This window comes from Lepisosteus oculatus, chromosome 24 (assembly GCF_040954835.1).
Source record: "Lepisosteus oculatus isolate fLepOcu1 chromosome 24, fLepOcu1.hap2, whole genome shotgun sequence".
NCBI lineage: Eukaryota > Metazoa > Chordata > Actinopteri > Semionotiformes > Lepisosteidae > Lepisosteus > Lepisosteus oculatus.
In genome coordinates, this window is record NC_090719.1 from 15,315,956 (window position 1) to 15,342,123 (window position 26,168).

General features: G+C 45.4%; 3 protein-coding genes and 1 long non-coding RNA gene across 7 annotated transcripts; 2 read left to right on the forward strand and 2 right to left on the reverse strand.

The window, feature by feature from the left end:
• Positions 1 to 187: 187 nt before the first annotated feature.
• On the reverse strand, positions 188 to 3,472 carry LOC107079888 (uncharacterized). 2 transcript variants are annotated; one of them, XM_015367234.2, is made up of 4 exons: positions 2,712 to 3,472; positions 2,263 to 2,375; positions 1,645 to 1,860; positions 188 to 1,133 (listed from the first exon to the last, which is right to left on the reverse strand). In XM_015367234.2, the coding sequence occupies exons 1-4, from the start codon at positions 3,071 to 3,073 to the stop codon at positions 985 to 987; spliced, it is 840 nt and encodes a 279-aa protein (XP_015222720.2). In that variant the 5' UTR covers positions 3,074 to 3,472; the 3' UTR covers positions 188 to 984. The 2 variants fall into 2 exon arrangements, with proteins under 2 accessions (XP_015222720.2, XP_069039561.1); XM_069183460.1 differs by having other exon boundaries at positions 2,248 to 2,375.
• Positions 3,473 to 3,942: 470 nt separating this feature from the next.
• Positions 3,943 to 7,248, forward strand: dpm2 (dolichyl-phosphate mannosyltransferase subunit 2, regulatory). The gene is made up of 4 exons (XM_015367235.2): positions 3,943 to 4,042; positions 4,551 to 4,640; positions 5,136 to 5,238; positions 5,787 to 7,248. The coding sequence occupies exons 1-4, from the start codon at positions 4,040 to 4,042 to the stop codon at positions 5,840 to 5,842; spliced, it is 252 nt and encodes an 83-aa protein (XP_015222721.1). The 5' UTR covers positions 3,943 to 4,039; the 3' UTR covers positions 5,843 to 7,248.
• A 502-nt stretch (positions 7,249 to 7,750) lies between these two features.
• Positions 7,751 to 9,054, reverse strand: LOC107079883 (uncharacterized). Its single transcript, XR_001480790.2, has 3 exons — positions 8,965 to 9,054; positions 8,340 to 8,541; positions 7,751 to 8,056 (listed from the first exon to the last, which is right to left on the reverse strand). It is a non-coding gene; the product is annotated as an uncharacterized lncRNA (long non-coding RNA).
• pip5kl1 (phosphatidylinositol-4-phosphate 5-kinase-like 1) lies at positions 9,027 to 25,217 on the forward strand. Of its 3 annotated transcripts, XM_069183320.1 has the most exons (12): positions 9,027 to 9,110; positions 9,957 to 10,411; positions 11,585 to 11,730; positions 12,254 to 12,433; positions 17,197 to 17,247; positions 18,024 to 18,178; positions 18,863 to 18,987; positions 19,515 to 19,549; positions 19,651 to 19,706; positions 20,033 to 20,145; positions 20,982 to 21,144; positions 22,836 to 25,217. In XM_069183320.1, the coding sequence occupies exons 4-12, from the start codon at positions 12,254 to 12,256 to the stop codon at positions 23,284 to 23,286; spliced, it is 1,329 nt and encodes a 442-aa protein (XP_069039421.1). In that variant the 5' UTR covers positions 9,027 to 9,110; positions 9,957 to 10,411; positions 11,585 to 11,730; the 3' UTR covers positions 23,287 to 25,217. The 3 variants fall into 3 exon arrangements, with proteins under 3 accessions (XP_069039421.1, XP_006640846.3, XP_069039422.1); XM_006640783.3 differs by lacking the exon at positions 11,585 to 11,730; XM_069183321.1 differs by lacking the exons at positions 11,585 to 11,730; positions 12,254 to 12,433.
• Positions 25,218 to 26,168: the final 951 nt, after the last annotated feature.

Here is a 26,168-nt window from a genome sequence, read left to right on the forward strand (position 1 = left end):
TTGAGAATTTGTCCCATGACTTATTTCTAAAAAAAATAACAACCTAGTTCTGGAGCATTGATAAAAAATTAACTGGATTTAAAAAATCGCGTAACCGCGGGTGAGGAAAATGGTAAAAACTGCAAGTGGAACGAACACCTTCGAGCACAGGTGCGAAGTGCCCATTGTGGCTAATAATCAGCTGCAGTTGTACAAAACCGGCACTTGTTTATTCCATAACAGCAGGTACAGTGTTAGTTGGGTAACTGAAAAAATAACAAGTCCAGAAACTGGTGGGTCCCGTGATGAAGAAAATAAAACTAACCAGCTGTAGACCTGAAAATATAGCAAACAGAAAAGGAAAGTATTAATGGGACCTGGCTAACTCCTGGCTGTAGCCTAACTGACAACTATAAAAGAAACAAACCCAAAATAGGATGGAAAGAAAAACTTAACAAATTTGGAGTAAAAAAAAAAAATCCAGTTCATGCGAGAGCTTTTGCAAGGCTGCGGCTCGCCATGCGTCTCCTCTGGTCTTGGATCTCATTATCTATGCAGAGGTCAGCTGGAGGACCTCTCCTGGTGTTAATGAGGAACTGACCTCCAGCAATCACCTAGTGGAGAAAAGCCCAGGCTATGATCCCAGCACAGAGGGGGTTAAGGATGATCTGAAGGTGACAGGAACCGTGAGGAACAAGGTTCCACAGACAAAGTTGGGACCCATATTAGTTTGACCATCATTCCTCTCCTGGTAGTCTTCCAGGATGCCAGCCGACTGGGTACTGTGGTGGGCAGCAGGTTCTTTTGGATGTGCTCAAACATGCATCGATCCATAGTGTAGTTTTTCCCATGGGTGGGAAAGCTATCTCTAACTACCTCTATAAACACCCCCTATGTAATTGGCCTTTCCCCTGGCTGATAGAGGCTATGTGTTGAAGTGTCTTGGAGATAAGGACAGGGGGCAGCGCTCCACATTGCAAGACAGGGCTTGCGAAGTTCTCCGCTTCAGAGGGTCTCCTCCTTGATGCACTGGCTCCGGCCCAGCCTCCTCCCTCTCTCCTCTGTGAACTGGTAGCACAGGACGCACCACAGGCTCTCCTCGGGCCTGATCTGCACCCCCTGCGTGCTCCTGAAGGGCCGCAGCGCGCAGGAACCTGGGAGAGAGAGAGAGCACGTGCCTCAGGGCGCTGACCGCACTGGTGCGAGGGCGAGGAACGCCTCACTCCGTCCTCCGCCTGCGAGCACCTCCCTCCCCGAGCGCTGCAGTTCCCCGCCGAGTGGAGAGCTCGGCCGCAGCACCTGCTCTGAGGAAGTGGGGCTGTAATTCCCCTTTAACTGCGCCAATCCCCCGCTTTGTTGGTCAAAGTTTTCAGAAACTGATGATTTGAGGGCGTCCTGGGAACCAGAAGACTCGATGGGTTGTCATCCCAGGGCTGCTCACTCCTGCACCGGGGTAAAAATTCACCAGCACGACTACTGCACCTCACAGCACCCTCTGGTGTGTACTGCATAGGGCCACCCATTGAGTTATATTATTGTTCTAGAAATGACTTGTGAGTTCTGTGTCCCGTTGTAACCTGACTGCAAGACAGTTTGAGGTGGGGGTCACCATGCATGAAGATCCACTTTATAAAATACATCCGGATCGCCTGGCAGGTCGATTACCCAGTATGAAGTACGCAGCAGTGCCGAGGCAGAGGACGATGAGGAAGATGGTCATCGGCCCTACGTCCTCCAGGTTGCAGGAGTTGGGGCAGGCACAGGGGCTCCGGACGAAGATCTCCAGGGCGCGGTTGTGCTCCACAGGCTGGGAGAGGGACACGGAGTGGTTGGGGCTGCAGTGATAGTGTACCACAGTGTGGACCAGGCTGCTGGAAAGGACTTGTTAAAGAACATCGAGGGGATAATTACTCCTTCGCACGGCCTGTACTACTCTCACATCACATTCACGGTGGGCAGCAAGACGTTTCTTTTAGTTCTGACCAGGGCCAAAGCAGAGGCACACAATCCCTTTCCACTTACAACGTCACCTCATAGCAAAAAAACAGGAAAAGGTTTCAATTCAATTCAATAAATGTACCTTGACAATACACACTCACACCTGAGGATTACCAAAGATCCTCTTTCAAACTTCCATCTCTTCAAAATGAAATCCCTCATTGATTATGACAGAATTGCTCTCATGTCTGGTTCTTAGACCTAACCAGCCCTTCACTGACATTTAATTATTTGCAAGCCCGGAAGAAGTTACGTTTCTGATGAGCTAACATAAAGACGGCGAACCTGGGTATGTAACTGAAAGGGTCCGCGATTGGTTGTCGTATCTGAATTCATTCCCTTCGTGTTGCCCGTAGTTGAAGTAGCGACTCTCGACGCCGCCGCTGCTTGTGTGGTGTCTGGGAGAGAGAATTGAGTTGTCGGAGGGGAAAAAAAGGTTTAGGTTGCACCTACCCGTGCCAACCTCATCAGGCATGTCCGCCAGCAGTGACAAGGGCACCCTCGCAGTAACCGTACTGACCTCGACATCGGCAGCCAGTGATTCTTATCGGAGTAGAATACAGTAATATGCTGCTATAATAAGGAATTTGTTTTTAAATCATAACAGTTTACTGCAGTATTTGCTCTGAGCATCCGTAAGGTTTGTTTGCTCCCAGTCCTAACAACACCGTTTCGCACTTGGACTACAGTCTCTCCCCACTCCCCTCCGCCCCGCAAGCAGGCGCTGACCCTACCTCACGACCACGCAGGCGGCCACCTCCAGGCACTGGGTGCCGGGAACCTCAGCGGGCTCGGAGAAGGGCGAGCAGGGGCTGAACGACACCAGCACCTCGTCCGCCCCCGCCGGCTCGGCTCTGTAGCGCTGCGGGAGCCCGGCCGAGCCGCCCAGCGCCGCCAGGTTAATGACGCCCGAGCCGTCCTTCAGGAGACACTTGCAGTGGCTCACCTTGAGGCACCCCGGCTTCTTATTCAGGGGTGGAGGAGACGCAGAGGGGAGAATAAAACACAGGGCAAGGAGAAGGATGAATTTGCAGACCTCCATCCCGCTGGGGTGTTTCTGGAGTACGGCGCTGCGTGCCTCTCCCGGGGTTCTCATTAGTAACTCTCCTCTGACAGCTGTGGCAGCTCCATGAGACCGAGGAAAGCAATTACAATGTCACCACCAGATTCCAGGGGTCTGACGCAGCCTGGGCCAGCCGGCGTTGCAAGAGCTGCATTTGGGGATGGCGAGAGATTTCTTCTTCTTATAGAACCAGTGTCAAAATTATCTTTGAGATATTCCGATTTCGCTCTAAGCAGTGATAAAAGTTGAGTCACCCACTGGAATAGGACCACGTTTACGCTCGTACAACTTTTGGCGATTTAATTTAATACCCCGGGAGCTCAGGAGCGGAACACGGAAAGAAAAGAAAATTCGTAGCTGCATCTGAAGAACTTACCACGACGCGCTCTCTAGCTCATAGTGAGACCCATTTTATATTGCAAGGCTGGAGCTCATTTAAATATTTCTTTTAAGAGAAATTATTTAAACGCGCATCAGCGTAACAAGACAACGAGAACATTAACAAAATCAAATCTATATATTTAAAATTCAGAGCAGAAAGTGTATTAGATTTTTGGATGCAACAAAACTGCACCTATACTATCAATATAATGCTATATACCACACAGCTTATGAATGGTACAGTAGCAGAACAGGCCAGTATGTGGCATACTGTATAGAATTAACAGTACAGGTGCACCTTTGTTGCCACCTTGTGTTTTTTCGCATCATCTGTGAAATTTCGAGTTAATTAATATTCTGAATACCTGTTATATCCGTTCACATGTAATAATTTCTTCACTAATGTGAATGATTGCACGCACGAAAGGCTATAGCGAACTCGCAAGCAAAATACCCGTCATCTAATCCAATCTTTTCAAAGTTGGTCACATCGCAAAAAAAACTACATTTCCCATAATTCTTCAAATTTTTGATTGGAAGATTTAGGGACCAATCAGAATTCACCGGAAGTTGGAAGCTCCACGATTTCGTAGAAGGAAGGAAAGTACCGAGTGCAATATGGTGAGTTGGACTTAAACATGTTCGATTTCTGTAGCTATAATAAATATTCCTTTGTAATTTGTGAAGCCTGGTTAATGCTTTATTTAGTGCAATGACTTATGCTTATAAGGCGTTATCTGAGCTGCATTATTGTATCAGCTTTCATAGAATTTGAATGAATTGGCAACTCGGAAAGACAGGTACGTATTTAACGAGATAATATATACTCTTACAAACAGAAACTGTAGCTTTGGCAAGAAATGACGAATTCGCTTTGAAGTGTAGTGTGTATTGTATTCAGTATAAAGTTATGCTATGTGTGGGGTTTAATAAGATACAGTCAACATATCAACCCGTAAAATCTGTGCGTGGATATAACATCTTCTTCGGGGTTAGAGGACAGTTAATCCAAGTAAGCACCTGTGTCGGAGTTTTTGCAGTTGCACAGTCACCTTGCGACAGCAGAACGAAACGCCCAGTGTGATTATCGGTGCTATCGGTTAACATTTCTTTTCCACGGCTTTGCTAGGCTACAGGAGCGGATCAGGCGGTTGGGATGGGCATCGTGAGCTTCAGCCTGCTGCTCTTCACCTATTACACAGTCTGGGTTATAATCTTGGTGGGTATTCACCTCTCTTGCTTCATGTGGATTTTGATCCTCTGGCTGTTTTCCCCAGTGACACAATAGCAGTCTTTGACACGTTTTATAGGGTATATAAGGTGTATACAGTACATATCAATGTATCTTGTTTGCCCCTGAGACTCGCAGACAGGTCTTCATGCCCACTGCTCATGTCCCATTCCTCTCTTCCCCTTTGAAAACATGGGAATGTCGTCTTCAGTTCTGCAGTGGCTTCGCACTTTCACTTTGGCATTTGTTTAGGAATAGCAAAGTACAGCATTGAATAAAGATCTCTTGAAGAAACGCTGCTGTGTACAGTACAGGATCAGATAAGACAGCTGAGACACTTGTCAGACCTTTAGAGATAAAGAATTTCAACCATTTTAAAATATTTGAAAATTCCTCCCAGATGGAGATTTAGTGATGAAGGAGGAGGAGATGCCTGGGGATGTGGGGACATGTGGTAACCCTGGTCTGGTTGTTGTTTTGCAGCCCTTTGTGGACAGTGACCACGTGATGCACCAGTATTTTCTCCCCCGGGAGTATTCTGTCATATTGCCTGGCGTTGCAGCTTTGATTCTGCTGCTCTTTGTAGGTAGGTGTGTTTCTCTTGCAGGGAGGGGATTTACAGTCACTTAACATATCGGCAGCCTGTGCTTATTTTCCCACAAATCAAGGTTTCAGATTGAGGGTGAGCATTTATTAACCTTTTCCAACCTTCGTGAACGTCTCAGCTTGAAGGTGGTTGTTATCATAGCCAGTTCTCTATGACAAACACGAGCTCATGTACTACAATGACCAGAGAACGCAAGACCATTGAACTGATTCACGAATCGCACTCGTTTGTTTCTTGAAAGCATTTACTTCTTTGCTTTGAGGTCTCTCACCTCTTCTCCTTCTGTTTTGGAGTCTTTAAGGCCACGAGTGTGGCTGTGATGATTCACTCAGACATTGTTTTTGTGAAACTGTCTGTTGTTGTTGCTGGTCTGGGTAGACATGGCTACAACATCTGCAGTGCATGAGTCACACTTGCACACTTATTTTTACATTTTGGTAAGAGGTCCCAGATTTGAAGAGAGTTCGTTTGTCTTTGGCCTTCTGTTTCTTTCTGAAGAGAATAACTATGTCTTCTTTTATATTCAGGAACCTTTATCGGCATAGTAACCTGGAAGAACAGGAAACCAAAGAAGTCAGAGTGAAAAGAGCAGCTCGTTCACAAGCATCCAGGAGTCCAACCCCCATGAGTGAGATCAGCTCCTGTGTGAACCGATGAACGAATCCCTTTTCCTTCACATTGCAGAGCACTTTGGACATTCTGTGGGCAAGTCTGAAAAGCGGGCTGCACTGCAGTTTGAGCCATTTCAGAGTCACCTGTGCTGACGTCTCAAGGGTTGAATTAAGGGTAAATCCGAGCGGACGGGGGCTTGTGAGGTTACACCCACAGTGGAGCAGAAATGGAATTTGCTGTGCAGGTCACAGACCGCCCTCTTCCCCCAGGCAAACGTTCGAGGTGCTGCAGAGAAGAATATCGTCCTTGCGCACTCCACACACCCTTAATGACTGCATGGCTGTAAGCACTTTGTCGCAAAAACCCAGAGGGGCCGGCTTGTAATCCACAGAGTCGCTCCCAGATGAGAGCCAGATGACTCATGTAACCCGTTTCCGTCACTGAATTGAAGGGATACAGTTTTTTTTAAAAGCACGATGGAAGTTCTTAATGTTGCCACTAACATTACATCTAAAATGCTTTACCTGCAAGTTTTATTTTAAAAACATTGCGTCAGTGAAACTCCATACTAGTTTTGTGGTGGCTACAGGAAGATGAAATTAATTCCCATGTAATATCAGTGCCCCCTTTGCATTGCAGACAAGCTTGTATATATTTATGTACAGTATGCAGTAAAATTGTGATGTCTACTTAATTACACTTGTAGGCAGCTTTTGTCCTGTAACGTACCTCCATCTGTAAAATGCTGTGACTACCCTTCCAAAAAAAAAAAAACAATGACATCTTGGTTCACAAAACTGCCTTCTTATCTTTTTTTAACAAAAATCACAAATGCATGAATTGTGATGCCTGCACACATTTCAAATGTGAGTGCAGGTATTGACCTTCTCGTACTTTTTGATTTATACACCTTGCGCCTTGTAAGACTGTGTGTTTAGTCCTTAAAATATGAAGTGTATGTAAAAAAACACACATGCTTCAAGGCTGACTAAAGACCCAGCATGTTAAAGTTGATTTCAGTGGATGGAGGGATGGTGTGTTTAATGTACTGTTGTGCTCCAAAGTTCATACCTAAGGCTCTGAGATGCATATTTTTTAGATAAGTGATTGGTGGTTTTAACACCATCTTTCCTCTCCAATGGAAACAGCATTATCGTGGCTGCTGGTGAGCTTCTGTTGGTGCAGTGTACCCACTGTTGTCTCCGAGTTCCAGTCTGTAAAACCTTGAATGGAGGTGATCACCGAGTGAGAGACTGTTATACGCATCAAAATTAAACTCGCATCTTCCTTTTGCAGCTCCAGAGCACGCAATCCCAAAAGCACGGTGGTTCTAGGGCGCTGTGATATTTTCTGTAAGATTAAAATGTTAATATGGGCTCTCGTGGTTGAATCTTGTGTTTTGCAATAAAATATTAACTTCAGAGTAACTCGTTAAACTTCTGAACAATGTTAAAGCAGGCATACGAAATACTTAGAACTGTTAAAAGCAACACGTGAAAATGAGCTCTTGCAGCTTTTCTTCAGCTAAAGAGAAAGTCCTCATATGAGAGACCTTTGCAAACGAGCTGTCATTTGAACGGGAATTCGCCGACTCTCTAGAGATTATATCGCCATATGCCCGACGCCTGCGACTTCTGTAGAAGGCCAAAACCTCACTAGAGAGTGCAATACAGTAGCGTTCGCCAGCCTGGGTAATTGTTGCTTAATCCGTGTGTGTGTGAGAGAGAGAGAGACAGTGTATATATATATAATGAACAAGTAATAGGTTTATTCCATGCTGAAAAAAAAAAGAAGGAGAACACAACGTTTCGGCCGTGAAGCCTTCTTCAGGTACTTTTTTTCAGCATGGAATAAACCTATTACTTGTTCCTTTGCAGCCTACGCATGCTGACGCAGCTCCCCACCTGAACCATATATATATAAGGTTCCGCTAATTCTGCTGTTTGATTATACCGCTCGAGGAGTGTAAATTGTAAATTGGAGGGGTCCCCCTATGCTGGCAATTCCTGGCAACGCCCCTGCGTTCAAGAGTATTGAAAACGTATCGTTAATAGGTTTGACTTTCCTGCTCCGGGAATGCGCAAGGTTGTCGCTCAATTGGCTCTCCTCTCCAGCTGCCGCAGGGGGTCGGGGGGTCACGCTCGCCCAGGAAGCTCGGCTCGGCTGTAACCCAGCAACTGCGCCCCTGCGTTAACAAGACACACATGACCGAAAAAAAAAACGTTTGTTTGTTCTGTTGCAAATCCATTTTTTTTTTTTGCAGTTTTGTTAACCCACTTTCGGGAAATGCGAGTATGTATTAACGACTGATACCTTGAACAACTGGTGCAAAAAAGTTCAGGATTACAACGAGCATGCCTTTTTTATTATAGCGGTTATTTCCATATGGTTTACATAAATGGCAGGCCCACCTTGGCTAAGACGATCGCGACTTTAGACTGTCGCACTTTCTAAACTTGTTAACACACCTGGTGTGCGTCCGGGCTGCGATTCATCTTAAATTCCGTCAGTGCTGAATAGTAGGGATGTCATCGGCTTCACTCTGCTACCAAATTAGTCGCTTTAGCCTGAAAATGCATAGGATGTGTGCGAGATGATCGGCCCATCGCGAACTCCGCAACAGCGGGGAAAGTCTTAGAAATTTCTTCTCGAAACTGCGAGACAAGTCTCCTGTAAGAATGATGGTGATAAGTATTATAAGGGGCTACTGAACAGTTGATGCAGAGATGCCTGACCATGTTTTAATAATAATTAAAAGCACCTCGCTTTATATAGTTACATTTAAGCACTGAATATAATCATTATTTCCGGAATGTATTTTTCCTGAAATGTAAAGTATTAAAGGTATACTGCAGACGTAGTTTATAGTTTTAATACTGTAAGTAGTGTATGTCACTTTCATCCAAGTTTTTAATACTAAAAAATATTGCAAAGATTGAGGATAAACGCGGGTGAATACAGCCATTTAAGATGCAATGTATCGGCACGAATTTCTGTGCACGTTCAGAATTTTGTATCGACTTAAGCTTATCTTAATTTTGCCTATTTTAATGGAGTTTTGCATATCGTCAGGGCAACTCTGTTTCTAACTACCTTTCCGTATTTAATCCGAAGTTTATCGTTGAAGCAGATAGGATGTCAATACGTGAAGACGAGCCGGCTCCGTACTCCGGCAGTTTCGCCGACGCAGATAAGGCACCGCGCTAGAGCACCGTATGTTCTCAAGTTTGCATATCCTGGTGAGTCGCGGCGTTGTCGGACCGTCCCTCCTAAACTAACGTTAGTCACTCCAATATTAGTGGATAATTAGGGTCTGTGCAACCACAGGGTGGGTACATTTGCTTGCATTCTGTGTATCAATGTTTAATTGGTGTGGAGGCTACACGCATATCGACAAGCCAATTAACAAGGACTTCATCACCGTATATCTTAAACAGCATGTATAAACAGTATTTCTGATCTAATGTCAGTTAAAGGTTAATGACGAAGAATATGTGATCTCTTAAACTAAAGTCTCTGAAATCACGTTAATCAGTGCACGATCAGCGGTGTTCGGGGTCTGTGAAGTTGGTAGTAGTGAGCCCAGAGTCGATCAAGATAAATCTTTCTTTACTGCCCATAACATACCCGGCTTGCTGTTAGCCCTCTCCTGCCTTCGGGCGTGTTTCACGTGTGCAATGCGGGCGATCCTAAGGTTTTGGACGGCTGCTGACGCCGTTACAACGCTGCAACGAATATTGGTTTTCAAACTCAAACACGGGGCTGAAATTGCGGTTTCCCACATATGGGGGAAAAAAAAAACTTTAATGCACTTTCATGTACTCGTGTCTATTACTGTACGTTTTCAAGTGGTCTTTCGTGCCATACCGTACTAATGTATGCTACAAAATGCAACGGCCAAAAGCCGTCATTGTCAAAATGCTTGGTGTGTTTTTTCCAATGAAGCTATATGGCTTCAGCCCAAGTCCTGTTCGCAAGGTGCATGAAGAAGAACCTGTTAGTATCGATGCCCACATTATTTGCTCTCTCTCTCACGAGATCCGTGCTCCCGAAGCTAACGCAAAGCAACACCTCTTTATCCGCAGTGCTGTCAATAACACAGTAGCGCGGCTGGGTCACGCCTGCGAGTTCAGCAGCGCTCTTCCCGAACTGCCGCGGCTGCGCCCGCCACAGTTCCCTTGTCTAAAGCAGAGCTCTCACTATTTCACGACAACAATTCGCGCCGATGTGCCTCGGAAAGCAGCCGTAGCGCTCCGTGTCACAAACCGGGGCTTGTCTCTGCTCTCCCGTGCAGTGGACGCGCCCGCTCGGCGCCCGGTGTTTGTCTGGAGGGCTTTGACTCAGCCGGCGCGGAGCCGCGCTGACGCGCTGTGGTGGCGAAGAAAGCAGCGCAGGCGATATCGCTCGGCAGTGGCTTTAAATGAGCTGATGTGGGCTGGGCAGAATCCCACCGTGCCCTGTGACTGACACTTGGCGATGCCGTCTGAGCGTGGGCAGCGAGCTGGGACTCACCTGCGCTTGAATGACTAGCCAAAGTGAGGTATGTGCGCGCCTGTCAACTCTTGCCGGGATCTGTCATTTTAAAAAATTGAATTTATGACATCTAACGTGTATTTCACAATTAATATTCCAATTGTTTTACTCTTTCGGTACGTTTCCAGTTTCATATTTACTGTACATTTCCCTCCATCGCGTAATGGGTTTTTAATCTTTCTTTGCCGGACAGCTTTTTAATGCTTACTTTAATAGGTCCTGGTTTTCGGTGTTCTTTCGGAAAACAGCGTTTCATGTGTGCAAATAAAAATGTAAAACATACGTTGCATTCACGTCTGTCAGTAAAGTGTATTCGCTAAGTAGAGAATCTGACATCTGTGTCGAGGCTGTGCTCAGTACCGATCAGGCGTGGAGCGCGTTCAGGAAACGTCCGGGCAGGCTGGGTGATAACGGGCAACATGATGAGGTTCGCTGTCCAGTGGGGTGGGATGTCCAGTACTGTACCATTCAGTGGACATGTCCGGGACTCCCAGTGTATGCAGAGCGCGCTGGCGGCAGCCCCCAGCCTCGGACACGGCTTTTCGACTCGCAGAGTCCGGTCAGAGCCGTGCCGCCCGGTGTTCGTGCACCGCTCCGGCCAGGGCTTGTTCAGCAGCGGGGGGAGGTGGAGCCCGGGACTGGCTGCACATTGCTGCGGTTTAAAGCGCAAGCAGTCCAGTTTCTAAATGGCTGGATTGGAAACTTGTAAAGCCACCAGATTGGCAAGGAAACAAAAACAAAACAAAAGCAAAACTTATTGAGCTGTTAAAATGGACAATTAAGCCCGAGGCTGGTTGATGCAGACTCGCTGCTTCTATAACCGGTAACAGCAGGACGTGCTGGTTTCCCTGCCTGCGCTCTATTACTTGTTTTAAGAAGTCAACAGCTGTTCATTCAACCTGCGGTTGTTGCATTCAGAAAAGCGGCAAAAAGCCAAGCTTTCTCTCGGTGCTTTGGATGTTCCAGCCCTGTTTATAGTACGATGCCCTAGTGGAGACTCTGATGGAGGCCAGGGACACGTGTCACAAACCGTGTAAATGGGATGGTGCCCCCTGGCACCCGAGTACATTTCACAGAGGGGCGATGGACTGAAAAGATAGGGCAGCCAAAAACTACTACTTTTTATCTCTTCCCTCCAGCAAATAAAGTACCCCTCTTCTTCTGTACCCTACAAATGCAGGAAAAAGCTATCTAACTAGGCAGCCAGAGACAACTCAGAGTTCAGCGTTCGCTGAAGATCTTCTGTTGGGTTATTCCGAGACACGGACAGAAGCTGTTCCTCCCACTAGCTGTTCTAAGTTCCCTGCGCTGTGCCGGAACTCCCAGGTTTTCCTTTTAATTGCCTCTTGCAGAGCCGTCTGAATAAAAGTCTGTGCGTTGGCACCTGCTGGCAGTGGCTGGTGCAAATGGACAGGGGGATGGTGTGTTTAATTTAAGGTTCATACCTAGGACTCGGAGGTGAAGATTTCGGAGTGAGATTTGAGATAAGTAAGTGGTGGAGTAAACACTAACTTTCCCCTCCAACGGAAACAGCAGCATAGCCTCTGCTGGGGAGGGATCGGCGAAATTCAGCCGTTAGAAAGTGAATGGAAGGACAGAAGCACGCTGTGCGCATCAGTATACAACTGTCCGGTGTAAATGAACAGTGTAAATATCTTCCCAGTGGTCCATTAGGGACGTGTGCCGATTTTCAGTTCCTGCAGTATTTTCACAAGAGGGTTGTTTGAATAGGCCGGTCTTCTGCAAACAGCACACATCGTCCAGGAGCCCTGAGCCGGAGTGTGAGTGCAGGCCCGGTGCTGGCCTCCCCCCGCAGTAACGCACGCGTGTGTGTGTGTGTCTGGATCAGATGGAGGCGCCGCGCCGCTCGCGCACGGTGAGGAGGAGGCTGCTCTGGCGTCTGCGGCAGCAGTGGAAGCTCCTGGGGCTGTTCGAGATCGACCAGGAGCACGAGTTCTACGCCCTCACCTGCATGATGAAGGAGGGCCTGTCTGCTGCCGTGCAGAACACCATCGACAACCCGCCCCTGGTGAGAGACCACTCATTGATCACCCTTCTGGGCACGCCCCTCCGCAGCGAACCAGCCCTCGCCATGCGCTTGCTGTGCTGTGCAGTCCTGTGACAAACCCTTGACTTTCTCAAACTTCGGTAAGGCCTCTCCCACGACCGGGAGAATGGGACCAGTGTCCTGATCTGACCGGCTGCAGCACCTCGGCACACAGAGCTGCAGGGTCTGAAGGACAGGATGGTGGCTTGGTAGGGTCTCACTCCTTTATCTCCGTCACCATTGGGACCATTAGAAAGGTTACAAGCAGGAGAGGTTTGTTCGGTCCGTGTTTTCCCATCGTTCGCAAGCAGCTGATTTTTTCGAGACTGCAGCTTGAAGGGAATCATCTTCCTCATGATCAGAATGTGGTCAGCTCCCTGCATGCATTTGTTTTTTTTGTTATGACTGACTATGAACCGACTACTGTTGCATTATCAGCCGAGATAATCTCATCCCCTAGAGCGTGTGTCAGTTGTTTTCTTGAAGAGGTGCAACTGTTGAACTGTTAGATCGTTGCAAGGTAAATCTGCGTACTTTTCATCAGTGTTTGATTGCACAGCAGTATAGAAAGAGTCTCTGTGTGATTCATTTAGGTATGAAACTGTTTCCAATACAAGGGCCTTCAGAGACGGACTGTAATAGTGCAGCTGGAGATGAGATGTTTGCATTGTGTAGCATGCTAATAAGGCAGGGCTTCTGGGCTCCGAGCATGGAAACCAGCACTCAGAGCACCCCCAGAGACCACGTGAGGCCAAACAAATGCTATTGTTATCTGAAGTCTTAGGCCCGTCTCCCTGCTGGAGGGATAAACACCTTGCTCAGAAGGAAGGGCATCCAGTCCACCTGCAGGAGGCTAGATCTGTCAGAGAAAACACGAGGAAAACCTTCTTAACTGCTCCCCTGACAGAATGGTGTACCTTGTTAGGGTTCTTTCCTGAAACCTATCTTCATCATGGCCCCCACCCAGCTAAGTCAGATTAAGGTTTACTATCTTTTACTTGTTGTAGTCTCCAAGATTTATTTTATTTTTGCAATCTGTTTATGCTTTACAACAATTGTTTTCCACACAGATGGGCAAGTTAGCAACACAGATGCAAATGTTTTTATGCTGTAGTTTTGCTCTCCATGCTAAAATAAATGCATATTTTCTTGCTACAGTAAGTACTAAATGACCAAATCAGACCGAATGACCTTCGTAGCCATGCTTATGTTGTGATGCTCTGTCCAGTTGAGAAAGGTAGACTTCTCCGGGACTTAATACCAAGCATTCTTCCTGCATCACAGGCTGAGAGAGAATCTTTAACACAGTTCTTCAATTTAGCCTTCGAATCCACTTTAGACTTTTGGCCTGTCCTTCAAACCTGGGAATCTATGCTGGGATTCCTTCTCTTTCCGTTTGTGATAAACTACTGAAGAGTTTTTTAACTACTCCTTCTTTTTTGGAGTGCAGTCAGCAAGGCCTGTTCAATGACTGAATCATCCAACTACGGGGCCGTCACTGTTTCTGGATTATTTCACACAAGTACAGTGTTCCTCCTTTGTGTCAATTGGCCTCACTGCACTTGAAAAGCTTCACTGCTAAGAAAAAAGGGGACATTTCCAATTTTTTAGTTCAATGTAGTCTTTTAAGTTTATTTTTGATTGATTTTTATTTTAAAAAAGTTAGTAAGTTAATATCAGCAAAACTAGCTCAGTAAAGTGACAGCTTTTTTTTGTTATTGAGATGTGTAAAATATAGAACACTTAAAAGAAAATGTATTTGTTATTTTTATAAGTTGCTTTTGGATAACAGTTTCAGCCAGATAAATTAGCTCTTAAGTATTTATTGCTGAAATAAAAATGCAGAATAAAACTGAAAGCCATCAGTTATGAATTAATAACGCTGAACCTCATTCAGAAGCGTCGTTGAAAGCTCAGTGCATGAATATCTCATCTGGGAGAAATCTCTGTTGCTCATGTACTCACACACAGGAGTACAAACTGGCTCTGGCAAGCAAGAGGACCCTGCTTACAAAGCTTAAGAAGTGAGTTCCTTGTTTGTCCTGACTTGATGATACAGCAGAAGTGCAAATTTACAGTAGAACCTGCCCCTCTGGGGTAGCAAAGAAAGCCTTCTGTGATAAACCCTCCTATTTGTGACCCAGCCAGACTCGTTGACTGCATGATCAACGTTTAACCCTTTTAAGTTAGTGGTCCCCTTGGTCTTCCATGGCAGGGCTCATAGGTGCTTCGATTGCCAGCTGCTCTCTGCTTGAGTGGGAGGGCATAGTGGTTCAGTCACACAAATAATTTATTCACCGAAGCCACTGAGAGTCCAGCAGGAATGCAAAGCAGCCCCTGGTGATGAGAGCCGATTAGACTGTCTTTATGTCACATGCCTGTGTGATTTTGACCAGCTTTTGACCAGGGACAAAGCTGGTCCCTGGTTCATTTTAATGAACCAGGGTTTTAACGAATCCTTTGCAGAATGAATTGCAGTCCTGTTTGAAGTGATCTCTAACCATATACTGTTTACTGCTAGATGTCCAGAATGATCATTAAGATAAGCTCACATGAGATGCACTTTGTTCTTTTATTCAGAATGATACTCCTGCAGGCTCTTTGCACTTCTCAAAGCTGATGGGAAATGAGCTGTGAGAGAGAATGTAATGGCATATAGAACAGAGCTGCTAATCAGCATTGCAAACGAAGAGCACCGCGGTTCTTGAGTGACAGAATAATTAGGTTTTCAGCCTTTTTCTATCCAGAAGAGGTATGGCTGGTCTTTAAACTTGGCAGATTTGATTAGTGAGGGTTTGGATTTTCTTATTGAAAATTCCCTAGGGCTGCTGCTCTGGACTCTTTTTAAAGATAAGATCACTTTATTGGCCATATACAGTTTCTTGAGTTAGGAATCTGTCTTTTTGCTTTCCCCAACTTGTTATCCATGAGACACACAGACAGGGAGAGAAGCTGGGGGTGAGAACGCAGGGTCGCCATTTATACGGCACCCCTGGAACAGTTGGGGTTAAGGGCCTTGCTCAGGGGCCCAACAGAGTAGGATTCCTCTGCGGGATACAAACCAGCAACCTTCCAGCCACAGGTGCAGATCCTGAGCCACAGGGCCACCGCTCCATCAGAAAGTAACACGCTTTTGGTGTTACTAATGTTCCAAGCTCTCGTCTTGTGGGGCAGGACAGATAGCATGCCAAAGGTGAAGTGTGAAGAAATACCGTAGTATGACAGCGTTTACTGTGTATATATATAGCTTGTGTGTGTCCTGAAATTTTCACTGGGAAGTGATCACATCTGCTGCATCCAACAGGGCAGATTGGTTATGAATGAGAGATCACATGAGAATAATACACGCTCATGTGCTTCTGAACAGCTAAGTCCTATTGTGGTGCAGCAGGCTGACTCAGCGTGTGGGTCAAAGAGAGCCCGGTGGCCTTTCTGACTCACACTGTCCCATTCCCTGCCCTCACCCAGTCGCCATCATAATACTGAGTGTGGAAACAGAAACATATTCAAACAGTTACAAGCAAGGAGAGACTATCCAGCTCATTTGGTAGTTAGCAGCTAATTGATGTGAGGATCTCATCCAGTCATTTCTGGAAAGAAGCCAGGGTACCGTCATCTTAAACAACACGGCTGGGTTAAAAACTCTTGGGATGGTTCTCTGTTATTTATTGAGTTTTATATAGAAGAATCTACAAGAGAGAACTGAGGAAGTTTTGCAAGTTCCTCTGACAGTCAGATTCAAAATGTAATATACTGTTTTATCATTCTTTTGGTTGTCTTGATTCCTTTGGAATATGTAATTGTGCCCTAACAGAATAACAGAATAACACAATACAGTCAAATAACTGCAGACTGACAATTTCATGTGTTTTAATGATAACAAAGAGTATTATGATTTACTATTTTCACGGCTTTCCAGGCTACGTGGGGAAAATGCAGTTGTATTCATGAGAATAAAAAATGAATCAGCTGAGTATTCTGATAGGCCTGAGTACTGATATCTTTAACCCCAGCACATTGTTCTCTTTGAAGTGTCATTTGAAACCCTGGAGGTTTGAATCTGTACAGTAGTTGGTTCAAGTACCCATACTGTATAAACTTAAATTGTATTATTCTATGGAAAAGTCCTCTGGTATAATTGTGTATCCCTGCTTAAGGTACTTTGTAATATAATGTCTTGAAATTATTTTAGCAATCTAAAAATGCTGTCACGTTATTATCATCTCCATCAATAATAATATTTTAGTACTTTCTATTTGAATGATAAAAACAAGGAGAACGCTTATAACTCATTTTGTATTTTAGTGAAGGAACACTGACTTCTTCAACATAAGCAGACTTAAATTTCCTCCCAGTCATACAGCTGGGTATGTTCCTGGAGCAAGGCCAGTGGAGCACTGTGCTCAGAGGTGTGACAGCAGAGGTTCACCAGGGATTTGAACCCACGCCTTTCAGTTAGGAGGCTAGAAACCTGGCCAGTATGCCACACTGCTGCTGCTCTGCTGGTTATCTCACACGAAGCACCAAACACTCCTCTTTAGACCACAGCTTTCCAGTTCGCTGCAAATCAATGAAGTTGCCGAACTGCAGGATCAGTATGGCCACTATCTGAGTCAGCATAGGTGGCCACTTCTCCCATTCAGCTGTTTTTTTTAAATCTGTGTGTGTGCGCGTGTGTGTTGGGGGGGTACAGTCTTTTCAATGTAAGTCTGCTACAGAATTTCCTATTTCTGTTCCTTCCTTAGGATGAACTTAGTGAAGATGATTTTAAAGTAGAAGTCACTCAGGTGCATAAGGTGAGTATTCTGACTGTACTACTTGAGTTTGTGACATCCTGTCCTTTTTGTGATTGTTGTATTAGTACAGCATTATTCCTAACCTTAAAGTGTAATGACTGTGTCTATTTTGGAAACAAGTTTATTCATAAATTACTGAATACAGTTATAATGAAGTTCTAGGTTATTGATCAGTGATACCTCTTTTAGGCTTATTAGATGGTAACAAAGGTTCTAGTGAATAGACCAATTTCAGAAAGAGGATGGTGATATTTATCTCTAGCACTGTTTAGGCTTTAGTTAATGAATTTTTAATTAAAAAAACATGGTAAAGGATTCATCAATATTATTTTACCTTTTTAAACTACAACAATATATTTATATATAGAGATTCTCAATAAATTCAAATGCATTTTATAATTGTAACGGCCTGCTTTCATCTGGAGTGGGAGAAAGCAAAAGAGAAGTTTCAGATCTTGACTGTGTGCATGTGGGAATTATCTGGGCCGATGGTATGGGCTTGCAATTCACCAGTCATTCATAATGAATAAGAAGGAAAAGCTTCTGTTCCTGTCTTAAAGGGGAGTGATATCTCCTTGTGAGGAGATGCCTTTGGACAAAATCATTAAATCTTAACACAGATGAAATATTAATGTGAAATTTAATAAACCATAGGAAAAGTCATAAAAATCAGTGTTGCTTTGCCCTAGAAAAGAAGGCATTTATACATACACTCTTTCTCCCTGTGCAATCTTGTGTGCATATCAAATCAGCTGACTGTGTGCCTGTGCCCTCAGGGCTTTAAGATGCAGACGTTCGCAGGGCCAGTGTTTGCCAGTCTGCGCCGCTCGCTGGGGATGTCAGAGAAGGAGTACCAGAGCTCCCTCTCCTCTGAAGGCTTCTACCTGCAGTTCATCAGCAACTCCAAGAGCAAAGCTGATTTCTTCCTCACGTGAGTTCTGCGCCCACACTGGCTACAGCCCCGCTGTCTTTCACAGTGTCAGTCTGCGATGGCGCGGGTGAGCAGGCTGGTTGCATTGACCCGGTCTGGGGTACTTCAAGCGGTAGAGAGTAGCGTATATCCTGAGGACCAGGAAGGCTGACGGTTTAAAAGCTCTGCAAATCAGAAAGAGATCAGATCAGTCAGTTCAAATTGCAACAGAGAAGCTTCAACGGCAAAAATGGAGCTCACTTCCCTAGGCTTGTGGTTGAAAGTGGACTCGTCTGGAGGATGAGCTTCCTATACTTATTGTATAAGGCTACCCCCCGATTACTCTAAAGCTTTAACCTGTCTGAAAGAGTTGGACTGCTTCTTTTGCAGAAGTGCAGTTGTCCCACCCACATCAGTCTGTCTGGGTCATGTGGTTGCTAGTGTCTTGCTGTACCAGTGATTGCTCCAGGCATTTCCTGTTAGTATCCTGGGGAATCGCCCTCAAACAACTATATGATTGTGCTCCTAGCACCTTCACAAGATCATGCTAGACAGAAGGTAGGCAGAAGATGAAAAAGAAGGTCAGACTGGCTCAATTTATCTTTAGGTTTTCATTTATGGTACAGAGAACAGATTTCATGTAATGGCTCTTCCATGCGATGTGGGCCATCCTGAGGTGGTGAAGCTTTGTTGTTTCTTCTCCAGGAACGACAAGAAGTTTTTCCTGAAAACGCAGAACAAGCGGGAAGCGAAGTTCCTCCTGTCCAACCTGAAGATTTACATGCAGCACCTGGAAAATTACCCTCACTCGCTGCTGGTGAAGTTCCTGGGTGGGTCCGAGCGTCTCCTGCTCGCTGCAGGCTGTGGATGGGTGTGAAAGTAAAACAGATGGAGCTCAAAGGAAAGAACTGAAGCGGAGCATTGTAAATATTATAGTTAGCACCCCCAGTAACAGTGGAGCTATCTCATTTTTCTGATCCCTATTAGAATTTGGTTGTTTATAACAGCATTAGGGCCCTACATGATGGACAGGATCAAACCTCTTGATGCAGATGTGCTCTGTTTGGCCTTTGGTAATTTTTTACGGTAGACTTTTTCCGTCAAGGCTGTGCATGTTATGATGAGAACCACCTCTGTGCTTCAGAGTTTCTTAGTGTCAGGGTCCGGAAGCTGAATGAGATCGTAGGTCATGTGCAATATCCAAAAAAGTTAAAAGTGGCTGTTAGCATTGAGACTGCAGTGTTTGTGTTTCATTTTCAATAGCGCAGAGCTCTGTGTGTGCTGTCTGGTGTGGAGTATCTCTCTCTTGCCTTTTTGTCCTGGGCTTAAAATGATATGAATGCGTTTTTTTACCTAGGGGTCCATAGAATCAAAATCCCTCATCAGAGCAAGGTAATGTTTAAAAACATTTCTTCTTCAATGTAAACCACACATGAAGTGTAAGAGATAGTTGACTGAGCTTGTGTTTATTGGATATGTGTTGCTGTTTTCAGAAATACTTCATTGTGATGCAGAGCGTGTTTTACCCTGATGAGAGAATAGAGGCACGGTAAGGCACTTACCACAACATGAACATATCCTAGGTCCTTGTAGCATCCTGCAGTGGAATTTGGTGCATCAGAGGGGGTGTAGATGTTTCTTTTTCTGCCACCTGCTCAGGACCTGTGCAGCTCTCCCTGCAGGCTCACAAGAAATCACAGGGGTCACTGCGGACCTGGCCACCCCCAGCCTCAATTCCCAGAGGAGTTGAATTAGCTAGTGCAATGCATCGGCCCCCAGTAATGCTGGATAAGGTCATATTACAACATGCATAGCGAGGTGCAGATGCTGTAATGTGTTGCTGTCATGGTGTGCATGCTGACTGTCTCCTCCCAGGTACGATATAAAAGGCTGCCAGGTGAGTCGGTGGACAGACCCAGCACCCGAAGGCAGCCAGATCATTGTGGTTCTGAAGGACCTGAACTTTGAAGGGAAAAACATCAATCTGGGTAAGAGATTATACCACACTGTCCAACAAAGAGCATGAAGTTTGTCCAAGCCCTGGTTGTTTTGTTACCCTTTCCAGCACCTGGGTGGCCCTCTTGTTGTTGAGCTCTCTGCTGTAGTAATGAATTATTGTTGATTAGTTATAATTGTTGATTAATTTATTTCTAAAAAAAAGCATCCATTTAAGTAAAACTGTGACGTTATTAAATAGCACCTCATTGAATACATCAGATTTAATCTAATGTGTCTCTTCTAATGGAAGAGATGCAAAAGCTGATCTAAATGCCAACAGCCATTTCTGTACCAGGCACTTCTTCGGCCATCAGAATTCACTTTTTAATTTGCTTTAAAGCGTGCTGTGACTTGGCACTACATGGTGGTAAACAGGAATGTTGTTGCTGTTGCATATTATGTTAAAGGGTCTCAGACTGCACCCAGTTTAATGTTCTTGTGTGTTCGGGTACATTTCCAGATATCAGATGGAGATGTGATAAGTGAGTGTGTGCGCGTCTGTGTTTGTGTCTGTCTGCCCTGCGATGGACTGGTGTCCCATCCAGGGTGTACCCTGCCGTGCGCCTGTTGCTTGCTGGGACAGGCTCCCCTGTGACGCTGTGCTGGATAAACAGTTAGGAACTGGATGGAAGGGTGAGGTGGGGGTGTGTGGGATTCCACCTGTTTTCTGGAGGACTGGGTGGTTTGTTCCAGCCAGGGGAGAAGTGGATGTCCACGAGGAGGTCTGTTCGTTTGGCAGGCGGTTCCTAATATTTTGGCCAGTGAGCCTGTACTGCAGTGGCACCGGTCCTGGGCACCCACTCTGTGTCCCGTTGTGTCCTGGCAGGCCAGCAGCGCTCCTGGCTGGTGAGGCAGGTGGAGATTGACACGGCCTTCCTGCAGCAGCTCAACGTGCTCGACTACAGCCTGCTGCTGGCCCATCAGCCCCTGCACAAGGACGAGAAGGGCCAGAGCCTCTCCTTCGCCAACCTCATCATGCGCACCAAGAAGTACGTTCAACTCCCTGGCCAAGGCCGGACACAGTGGCCTCAAATCCTGGAAGAATTCTGCGTGCATGCCGCAGAAATATCACATGGCTGTGGCTCTGAGTTCTCATCTATAGCTCTCTGAGACTTAATTGGACTAGTCATCTGATTAATGAAGTGTCTATTTAGCCTCTGAAATTGATTAGGTTAGCTTAAACCTAGCAAGATCTGTGGGTTAATGGAAACAGTCTACACGTACATTAAATAAAGTAAATGAGTGTTCAGCTTAAACAAAGCTGGAAAAGGGCGAGAAGAGATCGTATCCGGGAGAAGGGATTAGGATTACTGCGTGCAGACAAGCTGTAAATTTGATCAGGTGTTATTTCTGTATTTATCACTCTGATTCCGTTCTCAAACTGCAGTCAGGTGTCGTTTACGTGTGCAGGATTCAGACGTCTGGTTCACAGACTTCACATTTATTTTTGTGAACCAGATTTTCTTTGATTTTTTTTTAAAAAAGTTTGCAAACGAGAGCAAACCGATGAAACATTTGAACCACCCCCTTCCCCACCTGTGGTACCCCTCACTGCGTTTCCCGCTGAAGCATGTTGGAAGCAAAATCAGACAGCTGTGCAATAATAGGGATTTCACCATGTTGCAGCAAACTTCCACTGTTCCATCATTCCCAGCACCAAGAATCTGAGTGGCACAGAGCTAAATAGCTGAATGTTTTAAAATATTGGTAAATGAGGCAGGATCTAATGTGCCAACACCTTTTAAACTGCATTCAAGACCAGCCTTTGACAAACCAGGGGTTATCATTTCACACACATGTTCTAGGAGAGAACAAGCAAACCCTTGTTTAGAATTGTGGGCAAAGCAGAATAAGGGACACGCTTCACAAAAGCATTCATTGTCCTTTATTTGAAGAGAGAGAAAAAAACTAGCTGAACCATATCTGTATGACCCATTCCAGAACAGGGATTTATTAATGGTTAAATGCAGACTCAGAATGTTTCAGTCTGGATTGATGACCACTAATGCACAGAATTCACCTGTACTGCTAACATTTGACACTAAATTTCTACACTTTAAGCTAGAGCAAGCCAAGTCCTGACAATCTTTTTTTAAAAATTAATTCTTGATTTTCAGGTCGTGGTCTTCATCCTTCCTTAGAAGACTGATTGTCAGGCATGTAAGAAAGAAAAGGCTAGCTTTGTAGTGCTCCGGCTGCAAGTCACATCCACCCCAAAGCTCTAAAACAGAAACTAACTGCATTGTAACTCACTTGCTAACACTAGAGGCTTCTACAAGTTACACAACAACTGCCCAGTTCCTTCAGCCTGTCAGTGTGGGACATTCCTTTAAGTCTCTTCTCTCTCCCAGAGCTTCAATATCTTTTTTTTTATAACATGGTGACCAGAAATGTACACAGTATTCTTCATGAGGCCTTTAGTGTCTTATATGGTTTTATCACAACGTGCAGATTTAAATTCTGAGCATTTAATTATGTACCCTAGCATTTATTCAGCCTTTTTAATTACTCCATCGCTTTGTCTAGATGGTTTCAAGAATAATCAAATATTAATGGAAATAATAATAATCATCTTTTGCACCAAAATCACATCAGCATACCAGGAGCACAAATATCGTCAGATTGATGATGATGATGATGATGATGGGTGGCTGCTGTATGCTTCCCCTCCCCGCCGCAGGTCGGTGAACCCGGGCACCAGCCCCTCTCACTCGGGGGCCCCCTCGGTGCCGGGCGCGGTGGAGGAGGACGCGACGCTGCTGGTTTCGGAGCTGGAGTGCGGCACGGACCGCTGTCAGGTCAGGGAGGTGCACTGCGACAGCCCCGACATCCCCCTGCGGGCGTTCGACGGCGCCGCCGGCGCCCCCGGCGCCCCCGGCCCCGGACTGCGGGAGCTCCAGGCGCAGAACCGCCGCCTGCTGCCCAACTTCAGAAACCCCCTCCACGTCATCGACGGGCCCGAGCTGCGCTACTTCGTGGGCATCATCGACATCTTCACCGTCTACGGCTTCAGGAAGAGGCTGGAGCACCTGTGGAAGAGGCTGCGGTACCCCGGGCAGGCCTTCTCCACGGTCAGCCCTCCCGCCTACTCCAGCCGGCTGTGCCAGTGGGTGCAGGCTCACGCCCAGTAGAGCAGCCGCGCGGCGCCCAGAGCCCCGGGCCGCCCTACCGCGCGGGCGTGCGACGCCTCAGCTGCAGAGCCGCCACCGCCGGGAGCCCAGCTCTTCCCGCGCTTCGGTTGTCTTACGAAAACATTTTCTATTTTGTTTATTTGAAACACATGTGACATTAATTCGGAGTTGAAGACTGGGAACCGGGACCTTGACTTTAGCACAGGCAGGGCGATGGCTCGCTAGTACTCAGCTCTTTGGGGTTTGCTCTGTTCTGCGATAACAGTCCCCACTGGTCTGGTGTTGGCGTTGGGTGGACGAGATATTGAATCTTGCCAGCCTCACGTGTTTGATGTCCGTCTTGCTGTGTGTCATGGAAACCAGGCACACTCCTGTCACACCAAGTGAGTCTCTAGCTGAGGGGCTCCCATCCTGGCTCTGGGGACCCACACGCTTCCAGCTCTCAGTTACAATCGGACCCTCAGCTGACTTAATAATAGGTTTAACTCCAGCTGGTTGAATGTTTTCGTGTAGCATCCCAGACATTTGAATGGAAAAAACTTGCAAATATTCAGATCAAGCAGCTTGCTGAGCTCAGTTCAGGCTTCGACTGGGGATTGAAATCCAGCAGTTGTGTGGGCTTCCTTGGCCAAGACTGGAGACCCCTTGTGCAGCTGTCTGTTATCCAGCTGTCTTAGTTAAGCCAACTTGTATGGCGAATACTTTCTAAGCAATTGCTACAAAATTAAAAAGTTGGTGCTAATAGAACAGGAAAATCCACCATGCTCTGCATGAGTTGAATCTTTCAGCTTCAAACACACAGAATTTGTCAGACTTTGCTGATTTTCGTGGATATAATAATAATTCCATGAATTTTTTGAGTGCTTTTCACCCCCAAAGGATCCCGGAGAAAACAGCGTTCACAGCAACAAAAACAATTTCCAAGGGGAATCATGGATTCCTGAGAGTCAGCAGGCCTTGTAGATGATGAGATGAGGGGTTTAGAAGGTCTTGATGGCACAGAGAAGAACAGTCACGCTTAGAAGAGGGATGCCACACAGTCCGATTGACCCAGTCTCCGTCTGGGCTGTATTGGGCTGTATACTGCCCTGCTGCAGACGGGACTGTGTTCCCCTTGGTTCAGTACCACCCCACCAGGCCAGGCTCTTTTCTTCCTTGCCTCCAAGTATTAAAAGTCTGTGTGAAGATGTGTTCTGAAGTGAAGATGCTGCTTTTTAAGGGATTGAAGGTTTTGTTTGAGGGGAGCATGATATTGTGTTAAGTTGTAGTAATTAACTATATGCCTGTAACATCTGTTGCAAATTATTCCTGGTCTAAAACAGACAGAATCTGGCAATAGAAAGTGGCCCTGATGTGGCTTAAAGAAGCAGAAAAAATAATATCATGTCTCTGCTATGGTAAATAGTATACAAAGTATTGCTGTTGTATACTTAAGTTGAAATTTTCAACCTAATAATGTTTAAATGGTAATGTCGATCAAGATGCAGCAAAATCATGAAGTTATCTTTCAGTTTATACTATGAATGATCTCTTTAGAAATTATTTTGCCATTGCAATGAAGAAGTGTAAGTGTATCACTGCCCTTTGGTGCCAAGTCCCGCACATTCTGTTGGTCTTGAACATGGTCATTGTGGTGAAATTCTTCCCACGATTTTCTTTGGTGTAATGAATGCAATGCTCACTAATGCGCACGGAGAGCACTCTCACACACAAGGGCTGAAGGTAGTGAAACTGCATGAATGAGCCACTGCTTATTAGAATTTGACACTTGGAAGTGTCTTAATTTCCTGCAGCCTGGAACTGGCTCAGAGTGTAAAGAGATGACAGCCTGTGCCTTTTTCTTTTGCAAAAGTCATTCATGGATGTGGCATGTGCACTGCCAGACACAATAATGTAACAATAATGATAATTAAATTTTAGGTTTCATTGTATTCCTGTTTTTGTCTTTTCCTTCTTCTCCAATATTGAGGAAATTATTCAAAATTTCATCTAATAGTCCTTGTGGTGCGGATGTATTCAGTTGAAAGGAAGGAGGTTTGTAAATGAGAGCGTGGTGTTGATCTGAGGATCAGCTCCTTCTTGAAAGAAGCTCCAAAAACATGACTGGGTAGCTTGTTCCAGACCCCCACAGCCCTTTGTGTAAAAAATCCTTCTGTACTTAATTGAAATTCATCTCATTCGAGATCAAAATGCAACATATATATTTCCTATTCTTACTCTACCCTGAAATAATAAGAGTTTTTTGCTCTATCAGCTCAATGTGTGGACAGGTATGGCAGTATTCAATATGCCCAGCAGGTAGAGCTCTTGAGGTGGACCATGTCCTTCAGATTATGTAGGAAATATTTGCATTTAGTGTAGGTGGACAAAGAACAGATGAACAGTGAATTTATTTTTGGTATCCTTAAAAAAATTAGACAGAAACTCATTTTCTAAAGGGGAAACAAGTCATGTACCCGAATACATGTTTTATTTTATGTGAAAAAACCTTAATTCTTCCAGATTTGATTATGATTAAGTAAAGGAGGTTCTCTCCAGTTTGCATGGCTAGGGAATCTATTATCCCTATTCTGTCCTGTTTCTTTAGTAATCATATAGTATGCACGCTAAACCAGACAAGGAAATTGCTGGGTTCAACTTGAGGCACGGGGTATTTAAATTTAGCACTCGTGTAGTTACAGAGATAGACCATTTCAGAAATGGACTGGAGCGACTGAATGGCCATCCTAATCTTCGAGTCCAGTCCAGCCAACTGGAAAAGGCTGCCATGAATTGTGTATCTCCACTCCTGTGCAGACACTGGCACTAAGTTGAAACAGCAGGTGTGCAGAGTAAGGTCTTTTTTTCTCATTTTCAAAAAGGCTGCAGTTTTAATAAAACAT